We start from the raw sequence: 15,257 nt of genomic DNA, 5'->3' as shown, positions 1-15,257 counted from the left end.
ACACGGCCACCCTTTGTGTAGGTGGAAAAACCCCGCTGGTTTGTGGCCACAGCGAGTGTTTGTGAGGGACGAGGGGCCCGGCCGGGCTGCAGGCAAACAGCCGAGCCCCGGAGCCGGGCTGGGGCTTGGGGGGCTCTGGGGGGCTCTGGGGGGCTCTGCGGCCTTGGGGTAAAGGCCCAGCACGGGGCCCCTGGACCCCGGGGCAGTCCGACCGCCGGCTTCTCAGAGTGGCCGTGGCTGGACAGAGGCCGCGGCTTCCTCACTGGGGGCCGAGGGGACCAGGCCAGGCGCTCCATCCGGGTTTCCCTGTGTGCTTCGCGATGAGAGAGAGAGGGAGAGAGAGGGAGAGAGGGAGAGAAAGAGGGGGGGAGAGGGAGAGAGAGAGGGAGAGAGAGAGGGAGAGGGGGAGAGGGAGAGAGAGGGAGAAGAAGGGCGGGGGGGAGAATCTTCCATCCTCTGGGTCACTCCCCAGACTTCCACAATGCAGCTGGGCCAGGCCAAAGCCAGGAGGCAGGAGCTCCACCGGGGTCCCACGTGGGTGGCGGGGGCCCCAGGACCTTGGCCACCACTGCCGCCTCCCAGGCGCACCAGCAGGGGCGGGACTTGAACCAGGCTCTCTGATGGGGGATTTGGAGTAACCCACCTGGTGCAGGTGTGGGGTCGGGGCTCCGCCCTCCTGCTCTGCTCGGGCAGTGGGAGAGGGAATGCCTGCCCCGCCCCAGGCGGCCCCACAGCACCCCCTGGCTCTGTGCCGTGAGGATCAGACACGCACACACACGTGTCCCGGCTCCATCCAGGGCCCCACTGGGGTCAGAGACTCCGTTCCCTGGATGGCGACAGCCCCCAGGCTTTCAAGCCCACCCTGGCCCGGGGGCCCCATCACAGGGCCCTGACCTCTGGCCCCCGGCACTGCCCCGGGGTGACTGGTTTTGCCCCCAGCTTTGCGCGCCACACCGCTCCCTCTGCCGCAGCCAAGCCGGCCGGAAGGGTCCGTTCCTGAACATCGTGTTTCTCTGATGCCTGTCACCTCTCTCTCTGCAGAACCAGGGCACTTCCGGCGCCCACAGCTTGGAAAAAAAGCCGGGTCTCCCAGGAGTCGGGGTCCAGCTAACCGCACCCTCTCTCCCTCCTCTTTTAAACAGGGTGCTAGGTGCTGCTCCCCGGGGACAGGACACACGGTAGGTGCCGCTGAGCTCGGAGCCCCTGGGCGGGGACCCGGGACACCTGAGCCACACCCCAGGCTGGCCCCCGCGCCCCCCCCCCGCTGCCGCCCCCGCTGGGGCCTCTGGGTGCAGAACGGGGAGCCGTCCCCACCGGGAGGCAGTGTCGCCGTGACGTGAGAGCCCGCGGGAGGCCGGGTGGGCACTGGCGGAGCCGGATTTCTAAGAATCTGCCCGCGCCACGCGCGCCACGTCACTGCCGGCACGCAGGCAGGGCGCTGCGCACGCGCGCTGGTGCCCGCGAGGCCGGGCGCGTGCTCGCCCGCCTGCTGTCTTTCGCTCCTCGTCCGCCGGCTGCAGCTTCGCGGATCTTTTCTTCGCAGAAACGGCTTTCGGTTTCGGGGAGGCCGCCGCGCGTCCCGGCCCCCATCACCACCATTTCCTTCCCCGCGCGCCGGCCGGGGGTTTCGTCTCCTTACCTCTTCCTCTTCTGGGTCCTCCAGTGGAAAGTGAGGCTGTGGGTTTTTTTTAAGTTATTACTGATTGCAGGCGCCCCCCCACCCCCCCCACCCCCGGCAGCTGGGACTGTGCCGAGCCGGAGGCAGGAGCCAGGAGCTCGGCCCAGGCGTCCCCCGTGGGTGGCGCGGTCCCAAGCACTTGAGCCGTCCCTGCACCTGCCAGGGTGCGCCGGAGCTGGGGGCGGGGGGTCGGAAGTGGAGCCGAGGCTGAGACCCGGGCACGGCCCCCCAGCCAGGCGCCCGGTTGCCACGGGTCTTGCCTGTTCTTTTTTTTTTTTTTTTTTTTTTTAAGATTTATTTATTTATTTGAAAGTCAGAGTTACACAGAGAGAGAGAGAGGGAGGGAGAGGTCTTCCATCCGCTGGGTCACTCCCCAGTTGGCCGCAGTGGCCGGAGCTGTGCCCATCGGAAGCCAGGAGCCAGGAGCTTCTTCCAGGTCTCCCACGCGGGTGCAGGGGCCCAGCACCTGGGCCGTCCTTTGCTGCCTTCCCAGGCCACAGCAGGGAGCTGGATCGGTAGTGGAGCAGCCGGGGATGGAACCAGAGCCCACGTGGGGTGCCGGCGTCACAGGCGGGGGCTTTACCTGCTGTGCCACTGGGGGGGCCCTGCAGAGGAGATGGGCGAGGGTCCTGGGTGCCCCCAGGTCCTCCTGCGAGGGGCAGGAGGCCCAGAGCTGGGGAGAGACTGGAGGCGGCGGTGCAGCTGGCCGTGAGGACGGAGGGATCCCCGCGCGGACCGAGAAGGGGCCGGTCTGTGCGGCCTCCGGGGGCGGGGCTCAGCCCGGCTGGGCGCTGGGCGGCCTCCGGGGGCGGGGCTCTGCGGGGCGCCCCTGGCCGCGGCTCGGCCTGGCTCGGCCTGGGCGGCGCTGCCCTGCGGCCTGGCTGGCGGCCCCGTGACCGCATCTCCTAGGTGCCGGGAAGCAGGGACGTGGTGGCAGGAGTGCTTGGGACCCGGCCTGGCCCTCCCAGGGTTCACGCCCCCTCCCCTCCGCCGGCGCACAGAGGGGCCTTTCTGGTCTCCGCAGCGGTGGCCTCGTCACCCTTGGTCACCATTGGTCACCACGGATTCTCGTTCTCTCTCTCTCTCTCTCCCCATTCATTCCCTTTCTTCCCCCTGCTAAATATAGCTGTTCGGGGACCGATTTAGCCCAGGACAAAGGGGCCGAGCTGACCGGCACTCACAAGACCATGTTTTCCAGGCCGGGGACCTGGGCTCACGTGGTCGCCCTGCCCGGGGCCACGACCCCGGGGAGCCCCCCGCCCGGCACCCGGCCTCAGCACTGGCTGTTTCCGTGAAGTCAGATGCCAGCCGGGCACCCGTGGCTCGGTGCCGATGCCCGCTCTGGGGTTGGTGGCCTAGGACCTGCCGGGTCCCCGTCCCGGCTGCCCGGGGGGCTGTGCCTCTCCCTGGTCTTTCTGTCCTCACCCCTCTGAGACGTCCAAAGCAGGGACTCCCCCAGCCCCAGGGGCAGCAGGCCCGGCCTCCACCCACCCCGTGTGGTGTCTGGCTGCAGGGTGGCAGGGGGAGGGCTGTGCCCGCCCCAGGAGGGGGAGAAGGCACCGGGCAGCTCTGGGACCCGGGGCGCTGCGGCCCCCTACCCCCTCCCCAGCCGTTGTGGGCATTTGGAGGGTGAGCCAGCCATCTCTGGCTGCATCTCTGGCTCTCAAATCAGTCAGAGAGCAGGGCGTGGCCCGCGAGGTGCTGGGGCTGGCAGCAGGGTGGTCGCCGCCCACCGCCAGGCGGGAGTCCCGGCCAGGCCACGCCGTGGCCACCAGGGCCGGCACGCCATGTCCTTCACCTGTGCGTCTGGGAGCCTGCAGTCCTGGGGGTCAGAGGTCAGGGTCAGGGCACAGCTGGGCCAGTGTGTGGGGTCTCCCGGCTCACTCGGATTGTCCCAGAATCCACCCCCTCAGAGTGCAGGGGGTCCCTGTGCCCACGGTACAGACGCCAAGGTGTCAGGCAGACATCCGCCGAGACCCCCGTGACCCTGTGTGACCCCTCCTCAAAGCCCCTCCTTGGGGCCTGCACCGTGGTGCCGTGGGTTAAGCCAGGGTCCAGGATCCCACGTGGGTGCCGTTTCCAGTCCTGGTGTCTCACTGCTGGGAGCCAGGAGCTCCATCCGGGTCGCCCACGCGGGTGCAGGGGCCCAAGGACCTGGGCCATCGTCCACTGCGTTCCCAGGCCATAGCAGGGAGCTGGACGGGAAGTGGAGCAGCCGGGACTCGAACCAGCGCCCACGTGGGATGCGGGCACTGCAGGCGGTGGCTTTACCCGCTGTGCCACAGCCGGCTGTGTGTGGGGGGAGACCCCCTCTGCCCCAGGAGCTGGGGACCCTGGGAAGCTCCGGGCTGCACCGCCCCCACACACCAGCCTGGTGGAGGCGCGGCCAGGCCGGGCACATTCCTTGCATTCCTGCCCGTTGCCACAGCTCTGCCAGCTCCAGGAGCCTGGCTCTCCGCTGGGGCTGGGGCTGGGGCGTGGGTTCACCCCACGGCCGGCCGGGGGCCCCTCCCCAGCTGTGAGAACCACGCTTGCAGCTGGGAGCCTGGGCCAGCGCCGCTCGTCCGTCTGTGCATGCTTCCTGCTCGGGAAGGCACCTCCGGGGAGCCCGGGGCGGCCGCGGCCAGCGCCCTCCCAGGCCCTCGGTGGCAGCCTGCAGACGACAGGCAGGCAGGGCCCGCGTCCGCCCAGCCGCGGGGCACAGCTGTGAGCGCCTGTGGGTGCTTCTGCCTCCGGCAGCCCCGGGCCAGCGTTGTCCCCTGGGAGACCTGCGGTCAGTCCCCGCACTCGCACGCGCGCACACACACACATGTGTCTCGGGTACCTGCTGCCACTCACCCATCCTGTGGACTCCCAAGTGCACCCCAGAGCCGCCCCGGGCACCATCCCGGGTGCCAAGACACAGCAGGACCCAGCGGGCACCACGGCAAAGCCCAAAGGTGGACGGGGACGGGGCCGCCCTCCCGGGGACCCCGCAGGAGCCTTCGGGCCACGGGACAGCAGCTCGGGCTCCGAAGGGCAGCGGCCACTTGGGACCAGTCAGAGATGCCCGGACTCCAGCAGCAGCCAAACGGATGCACAAAGCTAAGACTTTTCGGCGCTAGAACTCGCTCTCGGGGCAGCTGCCACGGCACAGTGGGTGAAGCCCCGCCTGCAGTGCCCGCATCCCATAAGGGTGCTGGTTCAAGTCCCGGCTGCCCCACTTTTTTTTTTTTTTTTTTAAGATTTATTTATTTATTTATTTTATTTGAAAGGCAGAATTACAGAGAGACAGGGCCAGAGAGAAGAGGAGTCTCCCATCGGCTGCTTCACTTTGATCTCAACAGCCAGAACTGAGCCAATCCGAAGCCAGGAGCTCCGTCCGGGGCTCCCCCGTGGGTGCAGGGGCCGGGGGGGGGCGTCACTGCCCCCTGAGGGGGGCGCAGCAGCCGCAGGGCTGGGACTTGAACCCGGGACCTGGGAGGGGGATGTGGGCATCTTCCCCGTGAGGCCAGCGCCTGCCCCCTTCTGCTGTTGAACTTGACCCACGGCCAACCGGGCCTCCCCTAGCCCGGGTGAACTGTGCCTCGCTGTCCCGGGGCAGGACAGGGCAGGGCAGTGGCCGCTGGGCACAGCAGGCCCCACAAGGAGCCGGGTGTCCCAACAGCTCGGGGCAGACCGGCCCTGCCACCCTGCTGGGTGCAGGACGTCCCGGTCGCTGTGTTTGTGTTTGGCTGTTGCCACAGGTGCCTAAGAAGAGGGCCCTACCATGGCCGCCAGCCTCCGGGCCCGTGTCCTGGTGTGGGAGCCGGGGCAGCCAGTGGGTGGCCAGGCCCGATGCAGAACCAACAGTGTCCCTGCGGCTGTCCCAGCGGGAGGCTCCCCCCGAGGCCACACGGGGCAGAAGTCAGGGCAGCCCCTCGGGTTCCGGGGTGGGCCCCGCCCTGCGCGGCTCCTGCTCGGGCTGCGCGGCTTCCGCTCGGGTTCGGGGGTGGGCCCGGCCCTGCACGGCTCCCGCTCGGGTTCCGGGGCTGCGTGGCTTCCGCTCAGGTTCCGGGGTGGGGGTGGGGGTGGCCCCGGCCCTGCGTGGCTCCCGCTCGGGTTCCGGGGTGGGGGTGGGGGTGGCCCCGGCCCTGCGTGGCTCCCGCTTGGGTTCCGGGTGGGGGTGGGGGTGGGGGTGGGCGTGGGGGTGGGCCCGGCCCTGCGCGGCTCCTGCTGTCACCCTCGTCTTTGGCTGCCAGTCAAGTCAGCCCCTTTTGTAACGGCTCCTGTGTGCAGACAGGGAGCCCCAGCAAGGCCTCGGCTCTGCCCCTGGGTTCTGGGCACGCGAGTGGCCGTCAGGATGGAGGCATCCCTGCCCTGCCCTGCTGCCCAGACCGGGGTGGGGGAGGGGCGCGGCCCTGGTTCTGCTGGCCCCGGGCTGGGCTGTGCTGTCAGCGGTCGTGACCTCCCTCTGCAAACGTCTCCACCTCACACAGGCCCGGCCGGGACTCACCTGTCCCCGGGAGGGCTGCGGGGGGGGGGGGGGCCTCCACGGCTGCCCCACGCAGCACCCGCGACGGCCTATTTATGGAGCACCCCACCCCGAGGCGTGCCCCAGCCTCGCCAGGCCCCGCCTGCCCGTGCACAGGCGCAGAGCCCGCAGCCGGAGCGCGCGCGGCCGCCCGGCCCTGCCCTGCCCGGCTCCTGGGGCCGCCGGGGCTGCGTGGTCCCCGCAGGCCGGGCCAGGTCCCGCGCCGCTGCCGAGAGGCAGCACTGGGGACGTCCCGGCTGACTCAGCGCTGCGGGCCCGGGGTGGGGGTGGGGGTGGGTGACGGGTCCTCGTGAGTCAGCAGTGGGCGGGACCGGGGGCGGGGCGGGGGCAGTCTGCGTCTCGGCGTCTCCACGCAAGCGCACACGTGTGCAGTCGGTGCGTACTTGCACAATGACACGCCTGCACGCGCGTACAGGTGCATGGGTGCACACGTGTCCATACGTGCGCCTGTAGACACGTGCATGCCCCAGTATACATGGTACATGCGAATAAATGCCCGTGACGTGCACGTGGACAGAGCACCGTGCACGCAGGGACACGCACGCACACGGCTGCACTCCCACGTGCACACACACGCACGCGCTCCTCTCCCCGACCAGCCTTGCACGCTGGCTGGTCATCTCCCCGCCCAGGGCATCCTGCCAGCGACCCTCGGGGGCCTGGCGGGGCAGCCGAGGACACGGCCGACAGTGGCGCTGACCCAGCCCCGGGGCCTCCCGGGAGAGCCCGCCCGGCCCGCCCACGCGCCCCGCGTGTCTGTGTTGAGCCTGAGTAACCGAGGTATTTTTAAGCTGGGCCGAGGGCGGCCTTCCCTGAGCTGGTAGTTCTGTGGCCACTTTGAGGATCCGGGCTGAACCCGAGCGCTCTGGGGCCCCCACCGGCCCGGGCGCCACAGCGGAGGGTCCCAGGCCCGCGGAGGGGGGCCGGCCGTCTGCCCCCCCCCGTGCACCCGAGGGAGCCGTGCCTGCGGGGGGCAGCACCGCACGGAACCCCGCCTGGCCCAGCCGAGCCCCCCTCAGGAAGACGGCTGGGGGGGGGGCGAGAAAGAGAGAGACAGGGGGAGAGAGAGAGAGAGAGAGGGAGAGGGAGGGAGGGGGGAGAGAGAGGGAGAGGGGGAGAGGGAGGGAGAGAGAGGGAGAGAGAGAGAGGAAGAGAGGGAGAGAGGGAGGGAGGGAGAGGGAGAGAGAGAGGACCTCCCATTCGCTGGCTCCCTCCCCATGAGCGTGCACCGGCCTAGACTGGACCAGGCCGGAGCCAGGAGCTGCGGATGTGTCCAGGCCTCCCAGGAAGGCAACCGCTCAGTGGGTGAGAGGCAGGACCCGAACCAAGCACGTGAGCCGGCCCCACTGCCCCCGGGGCGTCCCCAGCAGGGAGCTGGAGTTGGCCCGCAGGCAGGTGCCAGCCCCGAGCCTGTGCCGTGGCCGTGGGCGTCCCCGGCAGGACCTCACCCCAGGCCACGGCGGGTTCTCAGCCCCGACTCCTCACGGCCGCATTGATGCTGACAGAGACCTGCGGGTGGCGCCTGGAACGCAGCTGTTAAGACGCCCATGGGACCTCGCACCCTGCGTCAGCACCCATGTGGGACCCTGCACTCCACATCAGCACCCGCGTGGGACCCTGCACCCCGTGTCACAGCACCCACATGGGACCCCGCACCCCGCGTCAGCACCTGTGTGGGACCCTGCACCCCATGTCAGCACCCACATGGGACCCCACACCCCACGTCAGCACCCCCGTGGGACCCCGCACTCCACATGACAGTACCCGCGTGGGACCCCACACCCCGTGCCAGCACCCAGATTCAAGTCCCAGCCTGCTTCCCATCCAGCACTGGGAGGCAGCAGTGACAGCCTGAGGTGGGCCGGGGTCCCTGCCACCCACGGGCGCCCCGCCTGGGGCTGCTGGCTCCCCTCTCAGCCTGGCGCAGCCCCGGCCGTGGCGGGCGTCGGAAGTGACGGGGAGGGGGTGGGGAGAGCTCCCACGGCTCTGCCTCTGAAACAAACCAATGCAACTAAAAAAAAAAAAAAACAACACGTGTGCCTCCCCAGACCCTCGCCTTGGGCTCCCACCTGGAGGCAGGTCTGGGTAGAAATAAGATGGGGGCGGGGCCGGCGCTGGGCACAGCAGGTTAAAGCCGCCGCCTGCAGGGCCGGCATCCCATAGGGGCACCAGTTCTAGTCCCGCCTGCTCCACTTCTGGTCCAGCTCTCTGCTGTGGCCTGGGAGAGCAGTGGACGATGGCCCAGGTCCTTGGGCCCCAGCACCCGCGTGGGAGACCCGGATGGAGCTCCTGGCTCCTGGCTTCAGATCAGCTCTGGCCGTAGCGGCCATCTGGGGAGTGACCCAGCGAAGGAAGACCTCTCTCTCTCTCTCTCTCTTTGTCTCCACTTCTCTGTGTAACTCTGTCTTTAAAATATTAAATAAGAAGGTGGGGGCCGAGGAGCTGCGTGGTGCTAACCAGTGACCGGTGGGGAGCGCAGGGAGGGGGTGGGGGGTGGGGGCTACAGCCGGGAGCGAGGCCCTCCCTGCCACCTGTCACTCAGACCCCGGCCCCCAGGGCCCCACGGGATAGGTGTTCAGCCACCCTGGTCTTGGTGATCGCGGCCCCCAGCCCCTGGGGACGCTCTGGGAGACCCCAGAGCCTGTGGGAGCCGAGGGGACCCTGCTGTGCCTGGGCCCGGGCTCCCCGCGCCTCCCCGCGGCCACTTTCCCCGAAGAGGCCACCGCAAGCCGGAAGCGGGAGGGGGGCTTCCTCCTGCCCTGCTGGGTCACGGGGTCACGGGGCTCAGCTCCCTCCCGGCCGCCCTGGGTTTGCTGAGCAAGGGGGTGGGCGTGGCAGAGATGAGGGGGGCCCTGGGTCTCCCGGGTAGGGGGCTCCGGCCCAGGGGACGATGGTGGCTGTCGTGCCTGGGGCAGGCGAGGGGAGTGCCCTGGCCGCCCAGCCAGGGAGGACCCCGCCCCCGGAGGGGACGCCCCTCCCCTTCCCTGACCCGCAGCCCGGGGGTCCTCGCGAGCCGGCTCACGCGGTCTGCTTCCCCCGCAGCTCTCTGGACGCGCGGCCCCGAGCTGATGGCTGACCATGTCCGCCAGCAACAACATCGCCCAGGCCCGGAAGCTGGTGGAGCAGCTGCGCATCGAAGCCGGAATCGAGCGGATCAAGGTGGGGGGGAGGGGGACGGGGGGGAGGGGCTGGGGACGGGGGGGGCGGGGCGGGGGACTCAGAGTGGGGGCAGGGGACGGGGCGGGGGCGGGGCAGGGGACGGGGCGGGGGCGGGACAAGGGACCGGGCGGGGCGGGGCGGGGGACTCAGAGTGGGGGCTGGGGACCCGGGGGGGCGGGGCGAGGGACCCAGGGCGGGGCGGGGCGGGGCGGGGCAGGGGACGGGGTGGGGCGGGGCGAGGGACTCAGAGTGGGGGCGGGGGACCCGGGGTGGGGCGGGGCGAGGGACTCAGAGTGGGGGCGGGGGACCCGGTGTGGGGTGGGGCGAGGGACTCAGAGTGGGGGCGGGGCGGGAGACCGGGGTGGGGCGGGGCGGGGGACTCAGAGTGGGGCGGGGACCCGGTGTGGGGTGGGGGCGAGGGACTCAGAGTGGGGGTGGGGGACCCGGGGTGGGGCGGGGCGAGGGACTCAGAGTGGGGGCGGGGCGGGAGACCGGGGTGGGGCGGGGCGGGGGACTCAGAGTGCGGGCGGGGGACCCGGGGCGGGGGCGGGGCGGGTCAGAGTGGGGGCGGGGGACCCGGTGTGGGACGGGGCGAGGGACTCAGAGTGGGGGTGGGGGACCCAGGGCGGGGACGGGGCGGGGGCGAGGGACTCAGAGTGGGGGCAGGGGACGGGGCGGGGCGGGGGACTCAGTGGGGGTGGGGGACCCAGGGCGGGGGCGGGACGGGGCGGGGGACCGGGGTGGGGACGGGGGCGCCCACTGGCAGGGGCTCACTGTATCAGGCACCCTGCACCACTATTTCCAGGACATTCCATCACCCCCAGGAGCAGTCCCCCCCCTGCCCCAGCCCCTGGCGGCCATGCGTCCCCTCCTGTCTGTCCCCTGTCCTGGCCGTGTCCTGTGGGTGGAGCCCACGCGGGTGGCCTCTGTGCCCCTGCACGCCCGTGCGTGTCAGAGCCCGCGCCTGTTCCTGGCTGTGTAGTACTCCATGAGCTCGGCCCGTGCTGTGTTCACGCCTGGCCCTCGGGACGGCACCCAGGCGCTCACACGCGTCCTGTCGTGGCCTCGGACACGGCGCCCCCTCGCCACGCGACAGTGGGGCCCGGAAGGGGCCCGGCGTAGACGGGAAGAGCCGTAGGGAAATGGAGTTTAACGATAAATGTGCTGGGTGGGCCTTCCGCCTAGAAGTCCAGATGCCCACATCCGGGCGCCTGGGTCCCCCACCCCACCCCCAACTCCCTGCTGGCGCACCCTGGGGAGCAGTGACCCGAGGGCTGGGCCCCTGCACCCACGGGGAGACCCTGGCTCGGGCCAGGCCCAGTCCCAGCCGTCGTGGGCGTCTGGGGGAGGGGACCGCCGGCGGCAGCCCTCCCCCACCCCGCCCCCCACCCCCTGCCCCGTGCCTCTCAAGCAAGGAACGGTTTTGTAAAAATTGAGCCGCACGCAGAGTTTTCCTCGTCCGCACCGGGCGAGGGTCTCCGGACTCTGCCCCCATCTCTTGAGCCCGCCCACTTCCCCGACGCCCCCGCGCGCCCCGCAGAGCCCCTCGCGGCCACAGAGGGTCTCCCAGCAGCAGCCGGAGTCGCACACCCGGGGCGACCCTTGTCGGAGCCGCTGCCTCGGGGGCTGGGGGCTCCTGCAGCGGGGGAGGGGGGGCCCCATCGCGCCTGCCCGGGTGGGGGCGGGGGCGGGGGCGGGGTCCCTCCCACGTGGCGGCTGAGCGTTCAAGTGGTTTGGTCGCGGAGCCGGTGCCAGCCCCCAGCCCCCGGTGACTCATCCCGGCCGCTTTGATGGCGGCGGCAGCGGGAGCCCCCGCCTCCCCTTTGAAAGTCGGGGTGAGGCCCATCCCCCCTCGGAGTCCTGCCCCCCCAGAGCGGCCGCAGCCTCCCCCAGCCTCGGGGGCCGGCACGCTGGCTTGCGGGGTCTGTACGCTGTTTCTGGCCCACGAGCCGCGGTAGGCGCCGGCTGCGGCCAGTCCAGGCCCGAGCTCGGTCTGCAGGCTCCGGGTGGCCGTGGGCGCCGTGGCCGGGTGCGGGACTCAGGGTGCAAAGGCGCCTCGGTCACCCCACCCCCACTTCCGGGGGAGGAGCCAGCGTCCAGAGTGCCCTGGCCTGTGCCCCCCACCCAGCACAGCCCCCCAGCCAGCCCGCTGCCGGCCTCCGGCCGCCGTGGTCCAGTGCCCAGGCCCGGCCTGCCCCGGGGGACCTCCGCGGAGTGGGCCCGCGTCGCTCAGGCCCGAGGGAGCGCCCCCCGCGGCCTGACCCTTCCTGCTCTGGACCTGGGCAGGCGGCCCGAGGCCGCCCGACACCTTCGGGTTTTAAAAATCTTTTTTAACATTGTGGTGAAAATTGGCCATCAGGGAACTTCGTGTACTCACGCCGGTGCCCGGCTGTCACCACCGGCCACCTCCGAACTCTCCTCTCCCCACCCCAAGAGGCAGCCCCTCCCCCAGCCCTGGTGACCGCATCCACTGCCCGCCCCCGTGGAGCCCCCCCCCCGTCCCAGCCGTGTCCCGTCCCCGTGGAGCCCCCCCCCCGTCCCGGCCGTGTCCCGTCCCCGTGGAGCCCCCCCCCGTCCCGGCCGTGTCCCGTCCCCGTGGAGCCCCCCCCCCCGTCCCGGCCGCGTCCCGTCCCCGTGAAGCCCCCGTCCTGGCCGTGTCCGTCCCCGTGGAGCCCCCCCGTCCCGGCCGTGTCCCGTCCCTGTGGAGCCCCCCCCGTCCTGGCCGTGTCCTGTCCCCGTGGATCCCCTGTCCTGGCCATGTCCCGTCCCCGTGAAGCCCCTGTCCTGGCCGTGTCCCGCCCCCGTGGGGCCCCCCGTCCTGGCCGTGTCCCGTCCCTGTGGAGCCCCCCCCGTCCCGACGTGTCCCGTCCCCGTGGAGTCCCCCGTCCTGGCCGTGTCCCGTCCCCGTGGAGCCCCCCCTGTCCTGGCCATGTCCCGTCCCCGTGTAGCCCCCGTCCTGGCCATGTGCGCGTGGTCCTCACCCACCCTGCTGCACGGTCCTCTCCGTGTGCATGGTCCCTGCTGTGTCGTCCCAGTCACTGGTGGGCGGCCTTCACTGTGGGCTGTTGTGATCGTGGGGGGGCCCCTGCTCACCCCCGTGCCCCCCAGGTCTCCTTCACTGTGGGGGCCCCTGCTCACCCCCGTGCCCCCCAGGTCTCCTTCACTGTGGGGGGGCCCCTGCTCACCCCCGTGCCCCCCCCAGGTCTCCAAAGCCTCGGCGGAGCTGATGAGCTACTGTGAGCAGCACCTGCGCAGTGACCCCCTGCTGGTGGGCGTCCCGGCCTCGGAGAACCCCTTCAAGGACAGGAAGCCCTGTGTGCTCCTGTAGCCGCGCTGCTGCACCCACGCCCGCGTCCCCCTGTGCTGCCCGGCCACCACTGCCGCCCAGCACCCAGCACCCACCACCACCCAGCACCCAGCACCCAGCCAGCTACACACCCACCACCACCACCCACCCACCCAGCCACACACCCACCACCACCCAGCACCCAGCACCCACCACCACCCACCCACCACCCAGCCAGCTACACACCCACCACCCATCCATCACCCACCTACACACCCAGCACCCACCACCCACCTACACAGCCACCACCCACCACCACCCAGCCAGCTACACACCCACCACCCAGCACCCACCACCACCCACTACCCACCACCACCCAGCACCCACCTACACACCCACCACCCAGCACCACCCAGCACCCAGCCAGCTACACACCCACCACCACCCACCACCCATCCATCACCCACCCACCCAGCATCCACCCATCCCCCACCCACCCCACCTATCCCCAGCGAGCCATCACCCAGTTTTTAGCTCACGCAAATCTCCAGTCCCTCAAACGCGGTGACTGGACGCAATGGGGGTGCGCACGCCGCGCCCAGGAGGGGCCCCGCGTCCCCCCTGGGGGGAGACGGGTTCCCCCACCCAGCAGCGCAGCCCACTCGCGGCCGCCGACGGCCCCTGACTCGGAACCCCGAGGGACGCGGCGGACACGGCGCGGGCTCCAGGACCGGCTGCGCGGGAGGGGGCCCCCCCAGTCCTCGCTCCTCGGGTGCAGGTGGGGGTGGACACATGAACTTTCGTGTGAGAAATCGCCGTGCCACAGACGGGACCCTGGTGCCCGAACCAATCGCTGAGCCAGGCTGTGTCGTGCAGGAATGGGGCTGGGGGCTGGGAGGGGGCTCCTGCCCGGGAGACTCGCTCCGTGTGGCCCAGGGGCCCTGCCGGCCCTGCGCCGCGGGCCCCGCCCCCTCCCGCTCCCCGCACGGGGCCATCAGCGGGGGGAGGGGCTGCATGAACCTCCAGTCTCAGGAGCGGGGGGCGCTGGGTGCGGGTGGAGCGGCCCCGAGCCCCCCACCTCGGGCTGGTCCCCGGGGATGGGGGCGAACGCTGCCGACTCGGGCTTCCCCCCCGCGGCGCCCACCCCTCTACGGCCGGTCCGGGAGGGCTGGGTGCGTTGGCGTCTCTGCCGCCCTGGAGGAGCCGCAGGAAGGGACTCGAGTCCCAGGGTGCTCAGGGCACAGGGCGGGGCCGGCGGAAGCCCCTAGGCCCCGCCCCACCTCCTCCTCGGGAAGCCTTAATCCCGCAGGGGGCCAGGGGGCATCGCACCCTTGCCCAGCCTCCCCCTCGGCCCGGGCCCCTGACCCCTGACCCCGGCGGCTCGGGCCCTGCCCTGCCACCCCCGCGTGACCCCACACAGCCCCCGGTGGTCAGGACCCCTGGGCTGAGGGTGGCGGGGTGGGGCCTCCTGGCTTCTAGGTGAGCTGAGGCCCCGAGGGAGGGGGGACGCACAGGCCGCTGGCAACTCCCCTCCCCCCATCTCTGCACCTGCTCAGCTCCCTCCCCCCGCCCCCGGGCCTGTGGATTCCTTCCCAGTTTCTGGGGGGGGGGCCCTCTTTTGTGTTCCTCTTTGGGATCCAGCTCAGGAAACCCCTGAGCTGTGTGGCTGGCCGGGACTTTTTCCTAGGCGGTCAGTGCACCTGCCGGCAGGGAGCCGTGGCCGCGGTGGCCGTGGCCTGGGGGAGGCCAGCCGCTCTGCCGCACTCAGAACCCCGTGCACACGGGCGTTGGAGAAGTGCGGTTCTTCTGCCCTGCGCTCGGTGCCGGCCACACCTGGCCAAGCACCGCCCTCCCAGCCCTGCCCTGGGCCTCCCCTCCCCCACCCCGGGAGGACCTGGGACAGGCGCAGGCCCCGGCTCAGCTCGGCCTCTGGGGACAGCGGAAGGTGCCTGCTCACCTCTGTCCCTTTCTGCGGGAAGCCTTTGATGGCGCAGACCCCTGATGGACGCGCCGCCGCCCCCACGGCCTCAGCTCATCCATCTCCTGGTTAACGGCCCAGCCCTGCCGGAGCTTTGAGGTGGGGGGCGGCAGGAAAAGGCGGTCAGACCCCTGCCCCAGGGTGCGCCACCCGGGAGGGGGTCTTTGGACCAACAGGAAGCCAGCAAACCGTGGGAACCCGAGGCAGGGTCCCACTGCACACACGGTGCGCGCCCTCTCTCCCTCTCCCTCTCCCTCTCCCTCCCTCCCTCTCTCTCTCTCTCCCCCTCTCTCTCCCTGTCCCTCCCTCTCTCTCCCTCCTTCTCTCCCTCTCTCCCTCTCCCTCCCTCTCTCCTTCTCCCTCTCTCCTTCTCCCTCTCTCCCTCTCCCTCTCCCTCCCTCTCTCTCTCCTCCCCTCCCATCCCCTCCCCCCTCCCCCTCCCCCTCCCCCTCCTCCTCCCCCTCCCCCTCTCTCTCATCGCGAAGCCTGGTTCTGCCCCGTCCGCATCTGGGTGTTCGTATTTCTGATTTTTAAGACAATTCCGGGCGTGCCCCACCGACTTCCTCGCGTGTTTCACTATCGTGTGGAGTTGTGGTTCCTACGGAGTGAATCCCTACTCAATAAAAAGACTCGATGTTTCCTT

The 15,257-nt window shown here is 71.0% G+C and overlaps 1 protein-coding gene across 3 annotated transcripts in view; it reads left to right on the top strand.

Annotated features, from left to right (window-relative positions):
* The window catches only part of GNG7 (G protein subunit gamma 7), a 56,286-nt gene extending 41,299 nt beyond the window's left edge, over nt 1-14,987 (top strand). The window contains exons 3-5 of one of the 3 annotated variants that reach the window (XM_089315272.1): nt 1,143-1,178; nt 9,234-9,350; nt 12,553-14,987. In XM_089315272.1, coding sequence (XP_089171398.1) covers nt 9,270-9,350; nt 12,553-12,678 — 207 coding nt within the window. In that variant the 5' untranslated portion in view covers nt 1,143-1,178; nt 9,234-9,269 and the 3' untranslated portion in view covers nt 12,679-14,987. Of the gene's footprint in view, nt 1-1,041; nt 1,179-9,233; nt 9,351-12,552 lie in introns of all 3 variants that reach the window. The other 2 variants (XM_089315273.1, XM_089315274.1) reach the window with 2 other exon arrangements.
* The last annotated feature ends 270 nt before the right edge of the window (nt 14,988-15,257 follow it).

This window comes from Oryctolagus cuniculus, chromosome 16 (genome assembly GCF_051225735.1).
Source record: "Oryctolagus cuniculus isolate XC-2025 breed Fujian yellow rabbit chromosome 16, ASM5122573v1, whole genome shotgun sequence".
In the NCBI taxonomy this organism is placed as follows: Eukaryota; Metazoa; Chordata; class Mammalia; order Lagomorpha; family Leporidae; genus Oryctolagus; species Oryctolagus cuniculus.
The sequence above is the reverse complement of the archived record's forward strand: the minus strand, read 5'-3'. Positions and strand labels throughout refer to the sequence as shown.